General features: G+C 37.0%; 2 protein-coding genes and 1 long non-coding RNA gene across 4 annotated transcripts; 1 reads left to right on the plus strand and 2 right to left on the minus strand.

Moving 5' to 3' along the window:
* Positions 1–385: 385 nt before the first annotated feature.
* On the minus strand, positions 386–5751 carry LOC123869050 (50S ribosomal protein L1-like). Its single transcript, XM_045911786.1, has 9 exons — positions 5676–5751; positions 5256–5440; positions 5130–5182; positions 4848–4978; positions 4091–4304; positions 3315–3482; positions 2133–2366; positions 1418–1515; positions 386–576 (listed from the first exon to the last, which is right to left on the minus strand). Exons 2-9 carry the CDS (start codon positions 5272–5274, stop codon positions 444–446), a joined length of 1050 nt encoding a protein of 349 aa, XP_045767742.1. The 5' UTR covers positions 5275–5440; positions 5676–5751; the 3' UTR covers positions 386–443.
* A 117-nt stretch (positions 5752–5868) lies between these two features.
* On the plus strand, positions 5869–15308 carry LOC123869049. 2 transcript variants are annotated; one of them, XM_045911785.1, is made up of 11 exons: positions 5869–6799; positions 7230–7363; positions 8275–8404; positions 8900–9065; positions 9714–9894; positions 10292–10409; positions 10834–10954; positions 11680–11799; positions 12294–12582; positions 13173–13290; positions 13885–15308. In XM_045911785.1, exons 1-11 carry the CDS (start codon positions 6026–6028, stop codon positions 14005–14007), a joined length of 2274 nt encoding a protein of 757 aa, XP_045767741.1. In that variant the 5' UTR covers positions 5869–6025; the 3' UTR covers positions 14008–15308. The 2 variants fall into 2 exon arrangements, with proteins under 2 accessions (XP_045767741.1, XP_045767740.1); XM_045911784.1 differs by having other exon boundaries at positions 13869–15307.
* A 137-nt stretch (positions 15309–15445) lies between these two features.
* Positions 15446–18262, minus strand: LOC123869053. The gene is made up of 2 exons (XR_006796811.1): positions 18016–18262; positions 15446–17782 (listed from the first exon to the last, which is right to left on the minus strand). It is a non-coding gene; the product is annotated as an uncharacterized LOC123869053 (long non-coding RNA).
* Positions 18263–18324: the final 62 nt, after the last annotated feature.

Here is an 18324-nt window from a genome sequence, read left to right on the forward strand (position 1 = left end):
AAAACAGCATAGTTAAATTAACTTTCTCAAACGCTGCTAGGTAAAATGGAACGTGAAACATTCGTTTAAAAATTACAGGCGTCTTAAAATAAAATGTTGCCATAAGTAATTTTTAATGTCTATTTTCTTGTATACATAAAAAACTTTTTATACAAATAGCAAACGAGCAAGGGGGTCACCTGATTATAAGTGATTACTACACATGAACATTTGTAGCACCAGAGGAATCAATAATGCGTAATCAGCTTTTCAGGTTTTTGTAAATCCGCCCTTTGAAATAACCCCATGGTGAAATCCAGTTTGTCAAACGGTGTGGTGGGAACACAGTTGTGGGAGTTCACAACAGGTTCTTATGATTCTTTCTCAATTAAAACAAAGCACCTTTATTTATATGACTTTATTATATACATCTACTCTTATAAAGATATAATTTAATCTAGATTTTAAGCTTTTGCGGCGACGGCTTCATCTTCGTCGTCACTGTCCTCTTGCACTTCTTTAGACAGAGTACGTTCTACGTGCACGAAGGGATCGATTTTTAACTTCTCTGACGATGGCGGACTTACTATGAGACATCTGCCAAATATAAAGAAAGAAAATAAGTAAAATAAAACCTGCCATGTGCGAGTCGTACTCACACACAAAAGGTTCTGCACCACCGTACAAGAGATCTCAATTCAGTACATTGTTTGTAATTAATATAACGGACAGGACAGCACTATCTTGATGTGATTTACTAAACTAATTATCATTTGTTCGGCACCACAAATCTTTAATTTTTTGGTCATGTAACCACAAGTTCAGTTTTCAGAATTTTTCCTACACTAGTGCTTTTTTTCTCTCTCGTCTGGCTTTACAAAGATTAGCCAATGTCAAGTTTGTAGTTATTTGTAACAAGTTAGTTAAACTATACAAGTATGGACCCCGTCTGTGCCGGCGCTCGCCGAAATACGCACGGTACCCCCTTAGAGCAATTTCCAGTCAGTTTTAACAAAAAAAACACTCCAAAAAAGCAGAGCACGCCCGCCAGCTAACACCAACACAGACGAAGTCCTACACTAGTGCTATAAGACATTGCTATATGCCAAACATGATTCTAGAGCAACTGAAAGTACCCTGTAAGTTTGAATTCCCGAGTCTTGACAAACATGACAGACTGATTGCGATCGTCAGACTGTAGTGTAGCTGTTTTTTGGCTGGAATGGGCTCGATTGCAACCCTCGCTGACAGCTACAATGTCACGATCGCAATCACCTCTGATTGGTTGACGTTCGCTCACTATTGGCTACAATGCATTGTTGCAACAAGAATAGCATAAATTCAGCCAATCACAATGAATTTGATTGTAACAATGATTGATGCAGGTTTTCTGCAATCACCAGCAGGTTTTAATATTACATTATTATAAAGTATGTACCTCGTGATGAATAGTCCATCTCTTTTCGGCCTTACTGACTGAATGTCTTTTAATAATGTGTCTATATTTTCTGCAACCTGCTTTGTGTCCATATTTAACTGGAACAAAAAAGTTGTTTATTTAACAAATGCATAAAATTATTTAATATTTACACTTATACCCAAGCCAGATTTCAAAACTATCATCCAATAATCTATTTTCTCCAATACCCATATCCATCAAATATTGTTATAAATGCACAGTTGTCTATTTGTGTGTAACTTTTTCGCCGCCCATCCACTTAACCGATCTTGGCGAAAGATACAGAGACAGCTTCCCTCCCGAAAACAGACATAGGCTACTTTTTATTCCGAAAAATCGAAGATTTCACATGATATTTTCCATGCTGTAAAATTAACTGTAGGATCAACTCCCATCGGCGGTGTTCTCACATGACCAACAAATTCTGAAAGGCCGGCAACGCATCGGCGGCTGCAAATGTTTATGGGCGGCGGTAATCACTTAACACCAGGTAACCCGCCTGCTTGTTTGCTCACTATTTTTATTTAAATAAATTTTAAAATTTGAATCCACGCAGAATTGTGTAGTGTTGTCATGTGTTAATCATGTGGACTTTAAAAATAAAAAAGTGGCCAGATGTCACTCTCCACTCACACTTATATGGCCAGTGTACACTAATAACTTAGCCAGAGGTTGAAAAATGTAGGTGACTCACCCGACCAATGGGAACCTCCGTAGAACCGAAGTTCTGCTGATGCTCATCCCTCACAACTCGGTACTGCACCCCCGCTGAAAACTTCTTCACTAGCTCACAGATGTTAGCGTCCAGGGTACCGGAGCGAACGTTGGGGAACCTTCTCTTCATCAGCCCACGAATTGGCACCAAGTCAGTTAGGATGTTGGGATGTGCTATTACGTAGTCGTAGTCGCTGAATTTGACTTCGCCTTCCTGTAATTTTTCAAATTATTTTTTCTTTAAAATTCATGCAAAAGTAACTCTATTTGTTAAGTTTCATGGCTCAGCCACTGGATGCAAGAACATACTAATATGTGCGTTTTTACGTACAGGACATAAAATTCCATAGAGACTATTATTTTATTGATTTTCTAAAAGTTTTACATACACAGTGCAAAATGTTTTACACAGTAAAATTGCGTCAACTGCAACAAAATCATGATAATTAATTTGATTGTTGTCATTATTTGATATCAATTGGATAGTAAATGAACTATCGACAACAATCGATTGTTTTCGATTGTTCAATTGATACGGTCATATACATAGTTGCGTGAATCGAAAATCGAATGCAATCGCACTTTTGATTTATTCGCTCCAGACTGTACACTCCGCATTCGTAAACTTAACATTTTTTTTTTGTGAAGAAAAAAATTGACAATTGATTGTCTGTTGTTCGATTCATTTGACTGTTTGTTTTTTTTACAACAACCACCCATCCCTAAAACAGTATAGTCACAGTTTAAGAGGGCTCTCTCCGTCACTCGTTTCCACTCGTTTCATACAATCGTAGTTCCAATTTCATTTGAATATTAAGCAACCAAAGTCCATGAAATTTTGCAGACATATTCTAGAAACTAATATCTATGTCTGTGGTTTTCCAGATTTCTATTAAAATATTCGGTTTCAAAGTTACGCGGTCTTAAAAATTTCATACAAATCTTTGAGCCCCTGTAATTTTAAAACTACATATTTTTAGAAAAATCTAAAACACCACAGACACAGATATTAGTTTCTAGAATATGTCTGCAAAATTTCATGGACTTTGGTTGCTTAATATTCAAATGAAATTGGAACTACGATTGTATGAAACGAGTGGAAACGAGTGACGGAGAGAGCCCTGTTAATACAGCACAAGTTCACTCACAAATAAAACATTACCTGTATCTTTTTAACCAGTTCCGTGCTGCCCACAGTGGTAGCCCCAGCCTCTGCGACTTGCTTGATCAGCTCTGGGCCCTTACAGAACGCTAGGATGCTGCGCTCCTCTTCGCGAGGGAAGTAGTGTGGTAGCAAGGCCAGGCGTTGAAAGTTTTCCACAAAACGATTCTGCAATACAAAATAATCACACTAATATTATAGGGGCGATTTTTTAAGTGCGGAAACCAGCCCAGAGAGAAGAAGAAGGATAGGGGCGAAAGTTGGTATATGTGAGTGTGTATGTTTGTTACTCATTAACACATAGACAACTTTTTATCCCGGAAAATCAAAGAGTTCCCACTGGATTTTTAAATACCTAATCCATGCGAACGAAATTGCGGGCATCAGTTAGTTATTAATATTGTAATAAGAGTCACTTCTTATCAAAATATCTTTGCAGAGTGAGTCTTCTGTACTTGTAATGAGCTATTAGTACATAATATAGTACTTGCGGATACCTGGTGTGTGCTACTATGCTAAAAAACCAAAAACTCTAAAACCATCTTCACATCTATTGCCTTTCTAATAAAACCGGTTTGGGGCACTTTGGTTAGATGGTTTCAAAGTCTATAATGGACACAGTTAGGAACATTTTTTGGGTTTTATATCAAGAAGATTAGTAGTAGTATTATTACTAAGGTATTAAGTATTATGTGACATATCCTCTTGGCCTGCTACTCATTAGACCATAGACATTAATTTATTGATGTCCTTAGAAAATAATGAGTGTAGCTTACCTTTTTAGCAGCTTCCATGTTAAGTTCCACCTGTGCGTACACATAGGCATTAGGGTCATTGTACATGGTGGGGTGATGTGTCTCCTGGTGTGCCCTGACCGCATCCTCTGCAGTGTACACCACCCACTGATAGTAGCGCATCGGGAATACATCATCTTTGGAAACCTGTTTGTATGAGTCATCTTCATGCTTGTTTATGTTTATTTTGGCTTTCCTGTAATTTTTATTTAAACATGATCAATCCATTTCCGGCCCACTATTGATCATTGATCGCCTCTCAGAATGAGAAGGGTTTAGGCCATAGTCTACCACACTGATCCAGTGCGGATTGGCAGACTTCACACACCCTTGAGAACATTATGAGAAACTCTCAGGTATACAGGTTTTGTCATGATGTTTTCCTTTACTGTTGAGGCATGTGATATTTAATTGCTTAAATGCATAACTGTGCACAGGTTTGCGCCTGGGATCAAACCCCTGACCGAAAAGAAGGGTCAACGTCTTTACCACTAGGAAAAAGGTATATGTTGAACAAAAGAATTAATCTTGACTGAAAATGATTTAATCTAAATGTAGCTCTTATACATGCTTTCCAAACCACATCAGAGAGTATAACGTCACCAACTTTCCGACTGGTTGCTATTGAGTTTCTTGATATAAAAACGCAATAAAGTTTTTTATTTTATTTTGAACCGTCATTATCTTCAGCTGATGAATAAGCTAGTCACTAGATTAAAAAGGTACAATATTAACTTACTTATCTTTCCCTCGCTGGTTATGAGGAATGAAACCTACTTTAGTGATTTCAACCTTTACTTTCTTGGCTCGCGCTTTAGCTCTTGTTCCTTTACGAGCAGCGTAGTATACTGAACCTGTGTTGATAGATCTCTGAAAAAAGTATTGTTCTTTTTAATTTATGATGGCTTTTTTTTTGTTTGGATTTAAAATGTTAAAATTTCTGTGCCCAGAGCATTGCTGGGGAGAAAAGAAGCATGAAATGTTAAGAATAACAGCTGATTGTTGAGGATTGTTTACTTACAATGGCAGTAATATTTTGTTTTTGAAGCGATAAAGTAGCATTAAAGAAGGAACCTGAAAAAAAAATTGTGGATAATTTATCACTTTTAGAAGGGTGAAATAGTATGAAATATCTTTAAAAACTTACGGAATAACGTTCCAGCCATGATTATGTATCTATTACAGTGTCTGCTTGTTACAATTTAGTTATCATTCATTTACCATTGTTTATTATTTAAAACTGGAAAATTGAGGTTAACAATAGACAATTTTTTTAGATTTTTATTTCTTGCATTAGCCTTGCCAGTTTTATGTGACAAATCCTCCGAGTCTCTGTAATATAAAATAGTAGCAATAGTAGATAGTCTATGCCTACGAACGAGACCATGAAAAGGTACGAAAAGCTTTAAAAAGATACAACTTTGTAGTGCACTTTTTGCGTAGGTAATCTGAAAAATATGTAAAAAAAACAATTAATCGCTTTGAGACTAGTAGCTTCAAGCATTTCCAATAGAAAAAAGTAAATCACGCAATTTTGAACTATGTATTTGAAATTGGATTTGTTTACATGATTTTTTGAGGTATAAAAAGTGACAAAATAATAAAGTCTACATCTTGAAAAAGGTACGAAATGAACATGACCCAGGACAAAAAATATGAATTTCATACATTTCATACCGTTCTAGCAACACTGCTGACGCGGCGACTTTTCAAATAGGCTTTGTTGTCACTGTCAAAAGCTGTCACCTGTCAGTCTGTCAAATCAAAACAATTTTGGATTATCGGTCGGTTACGGATTCACGGGTTTAATAAACGATGTGGGCGAAACAAACTAAAAAATCCTCATAATTGACTGAACTGCACACTGAAATACAGAGCTTTAACTTAATTTGAAATGTTTATAGTGTTCAAGTAACAATGGAGAAATTTAATAGTGTATTGTTATTAATTTCATTGTGTGCGTTATTGTGGGGTGTGGCCGGACAGTATGAATGGCAAATACGGGATTCTGTTGATGAGATTCGGGGTAAAATGGACAAGATTTCAGCTGATAACTGCTACATAAGTCATCTAGACGATCTCTTTTTACCAGAAGACTCAGTCTCTCACCATCCCGATGTGAAAGAAATAAACATCAACCCAGTGTTTCCGAACCGAACAGCTATGTTACATTTACACAACATGGCTATGACTAGAGCGTTTTTCTGGAGTTATATCCTGCAGTCGAGGTTTATAAGACCGGCTATAAACGATACATACGACCCAGGTATGATGTATTATTTCCTATCATCAGTAGCTGATGTTTCTGCGAACCCATTAATTAACGCCAGTTCGCTATATTTTTCGCCCAACACATCGTATACATCGTCTTACCGAGGCTTCTTCAACAAGACTTTGCCGCGATTCGCACCAAGAGCTTTGAGAGCAGATGATTTTAACGATCCAGTCCATTTACAAAAGATATCAACACTGAACACATTCCATGTGGAAGATTTGGGAGCTTACGACCCTGACAGCTGGTCTAAAGACTATACGTCTGATTTCTATCGCATAAATGAGTGGTATTCACTGTGGTTGCCTGACAAAGTGGATAAGAGACACGACACCAAAACAACATATCAAGTGGAAATCAGATATGCAAATAACACTAACGAAACATTCACTTTCCATGGACCACCTGGAAATGATGAGGTTTGTATGAAGTCAAAAATATTTTTAGTTTATGCAGGCCATTTTATTACTGTTAAGATAATAATTATTATTACATCAATATAACCACAGATTTAAAATGCAGGTTCTGCTTAGAAGATCCGGTAAAAAATATTAAAACTTGTGTAAAGCAAGCTTTAAATTTACTGGAATTTTTTAAATGAATATTAACACTCATTCCCACATATAATTTTTTGACTTCCCTGGGATGGAGCATAGAAGTAGAGAGTGTTTTATGATTTCTAGTTTGCCTATCCTGTAAATCGCTGATTCTTTTAAGTCAACAGAACACTCATCTTATATTTAGTGAGCACTTAAATCTGATTATAATTCATACCAATGAGTGATTGCATAGTAATATGTAAAAAAAAAAAATTGTGACTGGATGTTTATTTAAATTGTTAATTTATAGACACCTGGTCCAGTAAACTGGACGAAGCCCTACTTTGACTGCGGCAGACTGAACAAGTGGCTTGTGGCAGCCGTGTCACCAGTTGCTGACATCTTTCCTAGACACACACAGTTTAGACATATTGAATATCCAACGTAAGTAACAGTTCATCATCATCATCATCAATCCATTGTCTAGCTGCCTACTGAACATGTTTCTTGTCTCCGAATAAAAAGGGTTTGGCCAAAAATCCACCAAGCTGACCAAGTGTGGATTGGCAGATTTCACACCTTTGAGAATATTATGGAGGTCAGACACACAGGTTTCCTCATGATGTTTTCCTTTACTTTTAAAACAAGTGATATTTACTTGCTTAAAACACGCAACTCTGAAAAGTTAGATGTGTTTGCCCAGGATCAAACCCCCAACCTCTAGAATAAGAGGTGGGCATTCTAACCACTAGGCTATATTGTATAAGCATATTATGTAGTATGTACCTATGCCTTGCAATATTTTTGGCTTGATTTAACTCAAAACTGATTACATGGCATCCTGTTTGGCTGTGTTCCGTTCAAATTGGATTTAACCAGCATTGCATCCTGATGATAAATCACTTAGTGATATGAATTTCCTGCTTCAAATTCATACTTCCATACTAATCCATATTTAACATTATAAATGCGAAAGTGTATAAGTGTATCTGTCTGTCTGCTACGTTTTCACAGCCCAACCGCTGAACCAGTTTTAATGAAATTTTGTACAGACTTGGGATACATCTCAGGAATGTATCTCAAAGAAATAGGCTAATTCTTATCCCTTAAAATCAGAGAGTTCCTAAGGGATTTAAAAAAAAATGAAATCCAGGCGGGCTAAACCGCAAGCATCCTCTAGTTCAGAATAAAAGGGTATAAATCAATTTATCCATTGATTATCCAAAAATAACCTGAATCTTTTGTTCCATTGTGGCGTGATTGAAGGACAAACTAACAAAAACACATTTTCGCATTAATAATAAAATAACTAGTGTTGTCCTTCAGATTCCTTAATTCATCTATGAAATGAACAGATACACAGCCGCAGTGGTGATGGAGATGGACTATGACAGGATAGATATAAACCAGTGCCCACCCAGCGAGGGTAACGACAAACCCAACAGATTCGCGTCCACCGCCCGGTGTAAGGAGGAGACTACTGAGGTATGTACACTGGTATGGTGCAATAGATGAATAGACATATTTATAGTACGCGACAAGTTGAGATGGCGATCGGGTATAAGGCGGGGAAACACCCCTCACACGCGCCCGTCACCTCCTCTCACCCGCAGCGCGTTAGCGCGGGGCCTATGCGAGTGTACCGGGCGTCCCCACCCCGGTTGCCACCTCGACCTGTCGCGGACTATACATCAATGGTTTTGATGGGGATGGATTATGCTGCCATCCTTTAACTAAAAAACTATTAAGTGCAAAAATATTTTTTTGACTTATCACCAAAAAAATTTTCAAAAACTAACGTTTGTAAAAAAGAGTGCTATGTAGGGCCAAAGGTTTTAGGTAGTTTTTAGTTTGCATAAAGTAGTTGCACAAACATCACTAAAATTTTTACCTATAGTACCTACTTCCTATAAATAATATTGTAAATAATTTTGTGTATGGCAAAATATCTTCATTTAATATAATTATATTTAATCCCAGTGTGAACCAATTCACGGTTGGGGCTTCCGTCGAGGTGGTTACCAATGCCGCTGCCGGCCGGGCTTCCGCCTGCCCAGCATCGTGCGCAGGCCTTACCTGGGAGAGATCATTGAGCGAGCCACCGCCGACCAGTACTATAACAACTTTGACTGCTCCAAGATTGGATGTGAGTTATTTATCATCGTTATCATTACCGTCATCGTCATTATCATTATCATGATTATCGTCAGGCTGTGGATGGGCATAATTGAAAACTAAAGTAATGGTAGTGGATCGATCGATCAAGCTGGAAATCAAGTGCTATTGGCTTGGAAGTAGTAGACGATTTTGTCTATCTCTGCTAAACATCAGCAACAAGGGTAATTGTGTAGGTAGAGCCCGCTTGCCTAAAGGATGCCTAAGACTTGAAGATATTCAAGTTATATTTAGCAGGAAACACGGAAGCCAGAAGGGCATTCCACACCTTTCCACCGCGCTTGGGGGCGCCCCCTACATATAGTACGCGACAGGTCGAGATGGCAGTCGATGAGGCGGGGGACGCTCCGCCACTATCCCACAATGGGATAGCGCGGGGGCTCGGCCTCGGCAACCTGGGCGGTTTACTCGGCTTCTGGAGCGAACTTGAATGGCTGGAGTGAAGCCTTCAGCGGGGTGGGGCAGCGCACGCACAACAGACGGAAACGTTTAAGTGCAGAAACCAGCCCAGAAGGAAGAAGAAGCGAGGGGATTGAGCGGGTGTAAGGGGCGTCCCCACACAGATTGCCCTGTCGCGTGAGTACGCAATATGCATTTTTAATTTTCACCATTTGTTCAGGGATCCAACGTCTACCTGTGCAGTGGGAGAAAGCCCACCCGTTCGTGCGCGCGATCTACGCAGATCGCTACTACGAGTATGTGAACTCCACCAGCGGACCTGCAGCACTTCACACTGAGCGAGTTAACGTTTACGAAGTGCTCAACTTTATCCGAGGCGTGCAGCCGCACAACTGCTCTGAGTAAGTTCATATTTGGTTTATAACAAGGAGGCATTCAAAAAACCTGCATTGATTAAATCTACTAGATAGTATGCCTATACTATAGTATGCCTATACTATAGTATGCCTATACTATAGTATGCCTATGTCTAGATACTGACTGATCTATCAACCCTCAGCTCAAACTACTGGAGTCTGGACTGATTGGATTGAAATGGTATGCAGATAGCGTATATGACACGGTAGACACCCAATAAGAAAGGATTTTTGAAAATTCAACCCCTAAGGGGGTAAACAAGGATTTTTGAATGTATTCTCAAATAAAAACGTTAAAATGATTTTTGTTTCTATATGATGAATGGCATTAACTATTTATTTATTAATTTATTTATATTAACTAAATACGTCTTTGTTACAGATACAACCCGACGGACTTGTTCCTGAACGGCGACATCGCTTACGGCGCAGAGGAGCAGTTTGAGAACCAAGCCAAAATGGCGGTGCGACTCGCCAACTTTATCAGTGCCTTTTTGCAAGTATGTACCGTTTTTAACCCCCAACCCAAAAAGAGGGGTGTTATAAGTTTGACGTGTGTATCTGTGGCATCGTAACTCCTAAACTAATGAACCGATTTTAATTTAGTTTTTTTTTGAAAGGTGGCTTGATCGAGAGTGTTCTTAGCTATAATCCAAGAAAATCGGTTCAGCCGTTTGAAAGTTATCAGCTCTTTTCTAGTTACTGTAACCTTCACTTGTCGGGGGTGTTATAAATTTTTAATTTACACTTGTAGCTTTTTAGGGTTCAATGCGGTAAGTTGTGATAACCGGGTGTCAAAAATAAAACGGGCATTTATGTCGCATAATTTGACATCTGCAAATAAAATCAAAACCAGGGTACATTTAGGTACGTCTCGTTTTCCAAAATCTCCGATATAGGTTCATTGAAAATGGATTGTTCTAGGTGTCAGATCCCCAAGAAGTGTTCAGTGGAACGCGCGTGGCGGACAAACCCCTCACTGAAGACCAGATGCTGGGAGAAACGCTCGCCTTAGTTCTCGGGGATTCCAAGGTTTGGTCCGCAGGTGAGGTTTTGAATTAAAGACAATTATTACAAGTGTTTTTGGATCGTCAAATGAATCTACTCGGTAGGAACAGCATTCCGAACCAGTGGTAGATTATTTTGACGATTCAAAAGCACTTGTAAAAGTTTAATTGAATAAAAATAATTTGAATTTGAATTTGAAAAAAATTTGAATACTACTGGTTCGGAATACCAGCACTACTGAAAAAAAACCGGCCAAGTGCGAGTCAGACTCGCGCACTGAGGGTTCCGTACTCGGGTATTTTTTCCAACATTTTGCACGATAAATCCAAAACTATTACACATAAAAATAAATAAAAATCTGTTTTAGGATTTACAGGTAAAGCCCTTTCATATGATGATACCCTACTTGGTATAGTTGTCTTATTTTGAAAATTAAAACATTTTTTTTTAAATGTATGTATGTATGATGTAACCACAAATTCGCGGTTTTCAGATTTATTCCTGTACTTGTGCTGTAACACCTACCTACCTACCAAATTTCAAGATTCTAGATCAACGGGAAGTACCCTATAGGTTTATTGACAGACAAACAGACAGACACAACAAAGTGATCCTATAAGGGTTCCGTTTTTTCTTTTGAGGTACGGAACCCTAAAAACCAGCAAGAAATTTGACGGTTTTAACTGTGTATGAGAAGTTTTTTACAAGCTTGGTGAGTAGGGTTTAAAAATGTTAATAAATAAAAAATATTTTTTTTTAAAGGTACATACTGGGACAGAAATAAATTTACAAATCGCACGTTCTTCGCTCCATTCGCTTACAAGACTGAGTTGAATACAAGAAAGTTCAAACTAGAGGATATGGCCCGAATTAATAAGACTGGTAAGCATATAGTGATTTTTTTAAGGTTCCTAAAAATATGTCGATACCTTTATTATACCGTTATCAATGATACCGTCATAACGTAGAAGCAGTAACGGTTAACGGTACCCAAATTAAATAACGTTATGTCGTTATTTTCTTATCGATATTTTTGTCACGTATTGGTTAACATAAGTAATATTTTGATTTTAATAATTATATAGTTGCTGTGTTGTTTTATTTGATTTAACGTTTCGAATTCAATAAATGAATTTGATTTCTACTTTTTTGAAATCTTACCTAAAAGTAAATAGTGATGTATTCTAAGAAAATATATTGTAGATCAGGGAACCGCAGTTTTATGGATCTTAACTTAGTTTTATGGCACTTATAAGAGCCTGTAATGTTTTTTTAAATTTTTGATAAAATTGGATGTAAACAATTTTTTTTTGTTCTAGGGTGTTAAATCGCTTGGTGTATTACCATATTCCTGTAGGTATACAATTTTCTTACAGATGAAGCCTACACAAACAAGCCGTGGTTCCAATTCCTTAAACAAAGATGGTCGACAAACTTCGATAGTCTTGAGAAATTTTTCCTCAAAATGAAAATTCGTGACAGTGAACTGGGAAAATATCTGAAGCATTACGAAAGATTCCCAACTTTCTACAGAGCAGCCAACTTGAAGAATGGCCACTGGACTCAGCCGTATTACGATTGTAAGGGACCTTTGAAACAGTGGGTGATCACTTATGCTTCACCGTTCTTTGGATGGGATAACGTTAAAGTCAAATTGGAGTTCAAGTAAGTATATTTTTTGTTGTTTACGTCATCGATTATGAAACACACGGCTCTATTGACAGTTCTAGTGTTATGACGTCATCACACATTCAATATGGTGGGTGCTTTAAGGTGGTGGATCTATCTATTTACTAGTTTTTGTGGATGATAGGTAAATAATGTCATAATAGACTGAAACTGTGAGAAAGAAATCCAACTTTCTATAGAGATAGATATCTATTTGAATTGAATTAAAAATCCAACCTTGAGTGAGTCCTTGAGTGGAGACCGCGTTTGAGCAAACGTAGTGTGGGACGCCCTCCAGCACGATGGACCGACGATATAAAGCGGCTGGCGGGAAGTGGCTGGATGAGGAAGGCTGAGGACCGGGTGTGGTGGCGCTCTATAGGGAAGGCCTATGTCCAGCAGTGGACGTCCACAGGCTGATGATGATGATGATGATGATGATGAAAAATCCAACACCGGGGAAAAAGGCGGCACAGAACAAGGGCTATGTCCAACAATAGATAAATAAGGACTAACAAAGAAGAAGATATAGATGATCTCCAAACCAATATTAATTAGTGGACTTATATTAATTCGCGTTGTTTCAGGGGAGTGGTAGCAGTGACGATGTCGCTGATGCAGCTCGACGTGAACCAATGTCCGGACAAGTACTACATACCCAACGCTTTCAAAAGTACCGACAAATGTGATAAGGGCTCTTCGTATGTGAGTCAAACTTTTTATTCTTATTGCTATTGACTTCAAATGATCCTAATAGGGACCCGAGACATAATCGCTAAATGTGGGCCTCAAAGAAAATCTCAGAGTCAATCAGCGGGCTATGTAGAGAACGTTGCTTGGAGTTTCTCTTCGTGATCAAATTAGAAATGAGATCCATAGGAGAATCGGAGTAACCGACATAGCTCAACGGGTTGCGAAGCTGAAGAGGCAACCGGCAGGGCACATAATTCGAAAAACCTATAGACATTGGAGTTTCAAGGTGCTAGGATTGCGACCTCGCACCAGAATTCGCAGCGTTGGCAAACCCCCCCACTAGGTGGACAACGACACCAAAGGGTAGCATTGAACTGCTGAATTTAGGTGGCACAAGACCATGGCGTGTGGAAGTCCCCATATGAGTTCTATATTCAGCAGCGGACGTATATACGTATATCAGCGACAAAACTATCCCATCTACAGTCACTTCTCGTTGCTCGCCAACTCGTTTCTAGCTTTAGTTAGTTTCTCGCTAATCGTCGGCGATCGGGCAAGTGACTTATAAATTATTTTTCATTTTTCAACAGTGCGTTCCAATTCAAGGTCGCGGGTTCGATTCCGGCGGCTACAAGTGCGAATGCCTCCAAGGCTACGAGTATCCCTTCGAGGACCTCATCACGTACTACGACGGTCAGATCGTTGAAGCAGAGTTCCAGAACATTATAGAAAACAAGGAGACGCGCATAGACATGTTCAAGTGTAGGCTTGCAGGCGCTGCAGCCATGCAAAGCAGTGTGGTTATATTACTGGCAGTGTTAATGTTTCTGTGGAAATTCCGGTAATTTGTATTAAAATGTGCGTATAGAACAATAATGCTAAAAATACGCCCTTCCGGCATCAATTTTCCTCGCCACTTTTAAATATGGGTACCTTTAAGTCAAGACTGAATAGGCATCTTCTAAACAAGCGCGCTACATCTTAGGCGGCATCATCACTTGCCAGTAGGTCTGATTGCAGCCAAGCGATAGTCTATAATTAACAAAAAAATACTGGTAAAATGCGACTCGACTCATCTGAAATCACATGGGATAGAATCAGGCGTTACTTTACGGAAGTTCATGTTTAGCGGATTAAAGCAAATAATTTTTAACTGTTTCTTGCTGAAATCACATTATAAATAGCTATATCGCTCCACCACACCATTTCGCGTCGGTGGTGACTGGTGACAGTATGTTTTCGGCCTAATAATTAATAATGATAACCTAGTAATTTTGATCAATATAATCGATATGCGAATGCAAATATTGTATCGATAAATCTTAATTATACCGTATCGGTACCGATACCGATTTTATACCGGTTACCGGTAACGTTAAAATTGTACCGATAATTATCGGTACGGAATACTAAACCTATTGAATAGAAAATACAATAATGGTAGCAATCGTTAAGTACCTCTTAAAAATATTTTTACAGTAATACCTATTATACAACGCTACATTGCACATAAGAAGAACAGTTATGCAGCTCACACACAAAAACGGTAGAATATACCAAAACAGCTATTAGTATAAGTACATAAATTTTATTTTTCTGCATTATAATATATCTATTACAAATTACAATAAGTAGTTTATAGGAAATAATGGGGACGATATGTAGGCAATAATTTCTATGAAACTCCATATTTTATAATAAGAACTTTTTTACAATAATATTTTATATTATTTTGTTAAGAACATTCGCTTCATAAATATAGCGTTTAAATGTAGTTTCACAAAAAATATTCAGAAATAACGGTAACGTTATATTTTTCTATGATTTCAATATTGTGCTGGATTGGTTACAGTTGGGCGCTCAAAATATTATACCAGTGATACTTTAGTATAGTATTACAGTATATTTTAGTATTTGATAACGCTAATGTCTTTTAATATGAATTTGGTAACGTTATCCCAGGTCTAATATGTTTAACAGTTTCATTTGCTGTTTTATTTGTATAAATTATAATATTGTAATATATTAAATAATGGCTTTAAAATAATAAAACATTACTTTTATAAAAATACAAGTACTTACTCAATATTTTTTTGTTGTTGTTGCAACTATGTATTTTAATTTCTTAGAAATCTCAAGCTGATATTTTTTACTATCATATTTTTTAAATACGAGTATATTGACATAAAGTTTCTTCTAGTATATTCTAGTTATAAAACTCATGGCAATAATTACAAGGCATTACTTTTGGATGCTCTCTTTTCTTTAGCAGCTTTCCATGTTATGGTTTTCATGTTCTTTTGAATTGCTATTATGAATCTCTTTTACATAAATTATATATATCTTCTCGCGCTTCTCTACTAGAGGCTGGCCGCCATCTCTTCATATAATTTCTTGTCTTTCGCCAAACGGAAAAGTTGTGCTACGTTGGATATCCTGGTCCATTCTCGGATTTTCCCAAGTTTGACTTTTTTCTACCAAGACTTCTCTTGAGCTCAATTTTGCTCATCGTGTTGCTCTGAAGGAGACGGTACCGGTCATGTCTTAGAACATGTCCCAGCTAACTGACCTTTCTGTGTTTGATTTGATCGTCAAAATAAGTCGTTCCTTAGTTTTCGGACCCAACTTATTCGCAGCATTCTTCTGTAGCTCCACACTTCAAAGGAATCTAGTTTTAAGATATTTAAGCACGTATTTCGAATAGGATAAATTTTACTTACAGTGATCGCTAAAAGAAGTAGTCCGATCTGAAGTTGCAAATCAACGTCGCGATTTAAACGGCTCATAGATTGATTAATTATTACACAAGCCCGGCTGAAATCTGTTTTCGTACAATGCGCAGTCGTATGCCTTGTGTTCACATTGGACTACTTGTTTTGTGTTTTAATTATATGATTAGGTATAGTAATTTTATCTTTCGGTGTATTTTTTTTGCAATGATATTTTTTGAATCTCGTATTTTATTAGTATTTTTGCATTTAATTTTATTCTGTACCATGTGTATGTCTTAGATCTAAATAAATAAATGAAATGTCTTTTAGAACTATTAGTACAAACTTGAATTGTATGAACTTTAATGTAAAAATGGGTAACTGACTTAAGTCTTTAGTTGGACTAAATTGGAAAGGCTTCAAATAAATTTTATTTTTGAATGTTTTTTAGTCGCCACTATTTAGTTTATTTTTAATTTTGTGTTCAAGCAACAATATCAGGTATAATATTAAGTGAAAATCATTTTTAATGTCTCTTTGTATATTATTATTAAGTAATGTTACAATTTATATATTTTACCAGAGTCCATCTAATTTAATAATGCTGTTTGAATACACAAACTTTGGATAACTACACAATCCTAAGTTTCATAAAGAAGGTACATTATTATATTACATAATGGACCTAACAGATTTGAAAAAAAAACCGACCGAGTTTGTTGGTCAAAATAACATTTTTTCACACATTTACGGTTTTCAGATTTTTACCCTAACTTTCTATAAGACATCACTACCAGCCAAATTTCATGATCATAGGTCAACAAGTACCCTACGTTTTGATTCCCTTGACGCGTCTTGATAAATAAATAGACAGACAGACAACGTAATGATCTTATAAGGGTTCCTTTTTTCTCTAGTATGTCCAAAAAAGGAATAGTTATAAGCTCACTTTGGAAACCTAAAAGTTGGTGTATGTCCGTATATTATAGTTGTTGGACTGGCATTTAGTTACTTTAACTATTTACAGCGCCGGTATTATTAAATTAGATTGATGTCACATATTTTTGTTACTTAATCATTGGAAAACCTTGTTAAATGGTGTTAATTTAGTTGACAGGTTTATCATTTTCATAAGCTACTCTGCAGAAAAGGTACTAGATTTAGACCTGTCTGTTTAGTTTATAGATTATGTACTAAAACTATGTATTTACACGGTTACACAAGCCTAAACCTATTTACAAGGTTAAGGCTTGTGTAAGGCGTTTATCGTGTGGTCAGATCAGCGAAAAAACTTTATTTGAGCGTCGAAACTTAGTAGCGTCAGAGTAAAATGGACCTAAATCACCTTGGATTAAAGTCGAAATTTCAGTTCCACCAGTTTAATAAGGATTCCACTTGGAGCGCCGACTATAGATGTATGCACGAACTTCAACGGTAAAACAATGCTGTTAAGGTTCATTTTACTTAAAACGTGCTTGTTTTAAATAAAAATCAGTTTAAAATGAGATAACAAATGTTTAAAACGATGCCAACTCTGTTGTGTATGTACTATGAACATGTGATTGAGGTGAACGCTCCAATATATCGCTCGGCCTTACACTAAGTTTCTTATCTATTTCATTAACTTTAAGTAAAAAAGGGTATATAACAATTAATTAACATTCCAAAGTACTGTAATATTTTACTCTGTACTGCCGTCCATTTTGTGCCTTTTGTAGTTTTGTAATTAAATCCCACGTGAATACATCTTGTGTTTTATTTAATTGTTCAGTAGGTACATGTTTTCTGATATCCTGGAAAATAAATTTAATATGAATAGGATTGAACATATGCTGGACTGACTTGGTCACGTGTGACGTGATCCGAGAAGTATACCTACAGCGGCGAGAGAGAGACAAGAGCTATGCGATAAAAAGAGACGTATGTTAAATCTTAGGTCGCAGCGGTGTACTAGCTATTCCACTTCGACTTACAAACTATTGGTTAACAGTTTAGTATTATCATGTGGTGTTCCGATTTGACTTACTCTTGATTCGATATGATAACGCTTCGTACATAGTACAGTGCTCCAACTAGTGCCACATATAACGTTATGTAAATGAGCATATAAATTACCACTAGGGTGCGAATGAAACCCATTATAGGGTCAAATTGACCCTATTTTAATCGTGCAGAATATTTTTACATATTTAATTAGTGATTTTAAATATGCCTACATATTTTTGATTTTTAATCATTTTTTTGGATTATAATGTTATCAAGAGTATAAAAGCCCAGAAATTGACATTTTGACATGTTATTAATTATTACATGATTATTACCATATAAAGACAGG

Source organism: Maniola jurtina, chromosome 10, assembly GCF_905333055.1.
Source record: "Maniola jurtina chromosome 10, ilManJurt1.1, whole genome shotgun sequence".
In the NCBI taxonomy this organism is placed as follows: Eukaryota; Metazoa; Arthropoda; class Insecta; order Lepidoptera; family Nymphalidae; genus Maniola; species Maniola jurtina.

What these genes read in the sequence shown, in the direction of transcription:
- LOC123869050 (XM_045911786.1), bottom strand. An exon ending in AACTGGTTAAAAAGATACAG is followed by an intron (nt 2,367 to 3,314) that starts GTAATGTTTTAT and finishes GAAAAATTACAG; the next exon opens with GAAGGCGAAGTCAAATTCAG. An exon ending in GATGGACTATTCATCACGAG is followed by an intron (nt 577 to 1,417) that starts GTACATACTTTA and finishes TATATTTGGCAG; the next exon opens with ATGTCTCATAGTAAGTCCGC.
- LOC123869049 (XM_045911784.1), top strand. Translation starts at nt 6,026, where the DNA reads ATGGAGAAATTTAATAGTGTATTGTTATTAATTTCATTGTGTGCGTTA. An exon ending in AGACATATTGAATATCCAAC is followed by an intron (nt 7,364 to 8,274) that starts GTAAGTAACAGT and finishes TGAAATGAACAG; the next exon opens with ATACACAGCCGCAGTGGTGA. An exon ending in GTGATAAGGGCTCTTCGTAT is followed by an intron (nt 13,291 to 13,868) that starts GTGAGTCAAACT and finishes ATTTTTCAACAG; the next exon opens with TGCGTTCCAATTCAAGGTCG.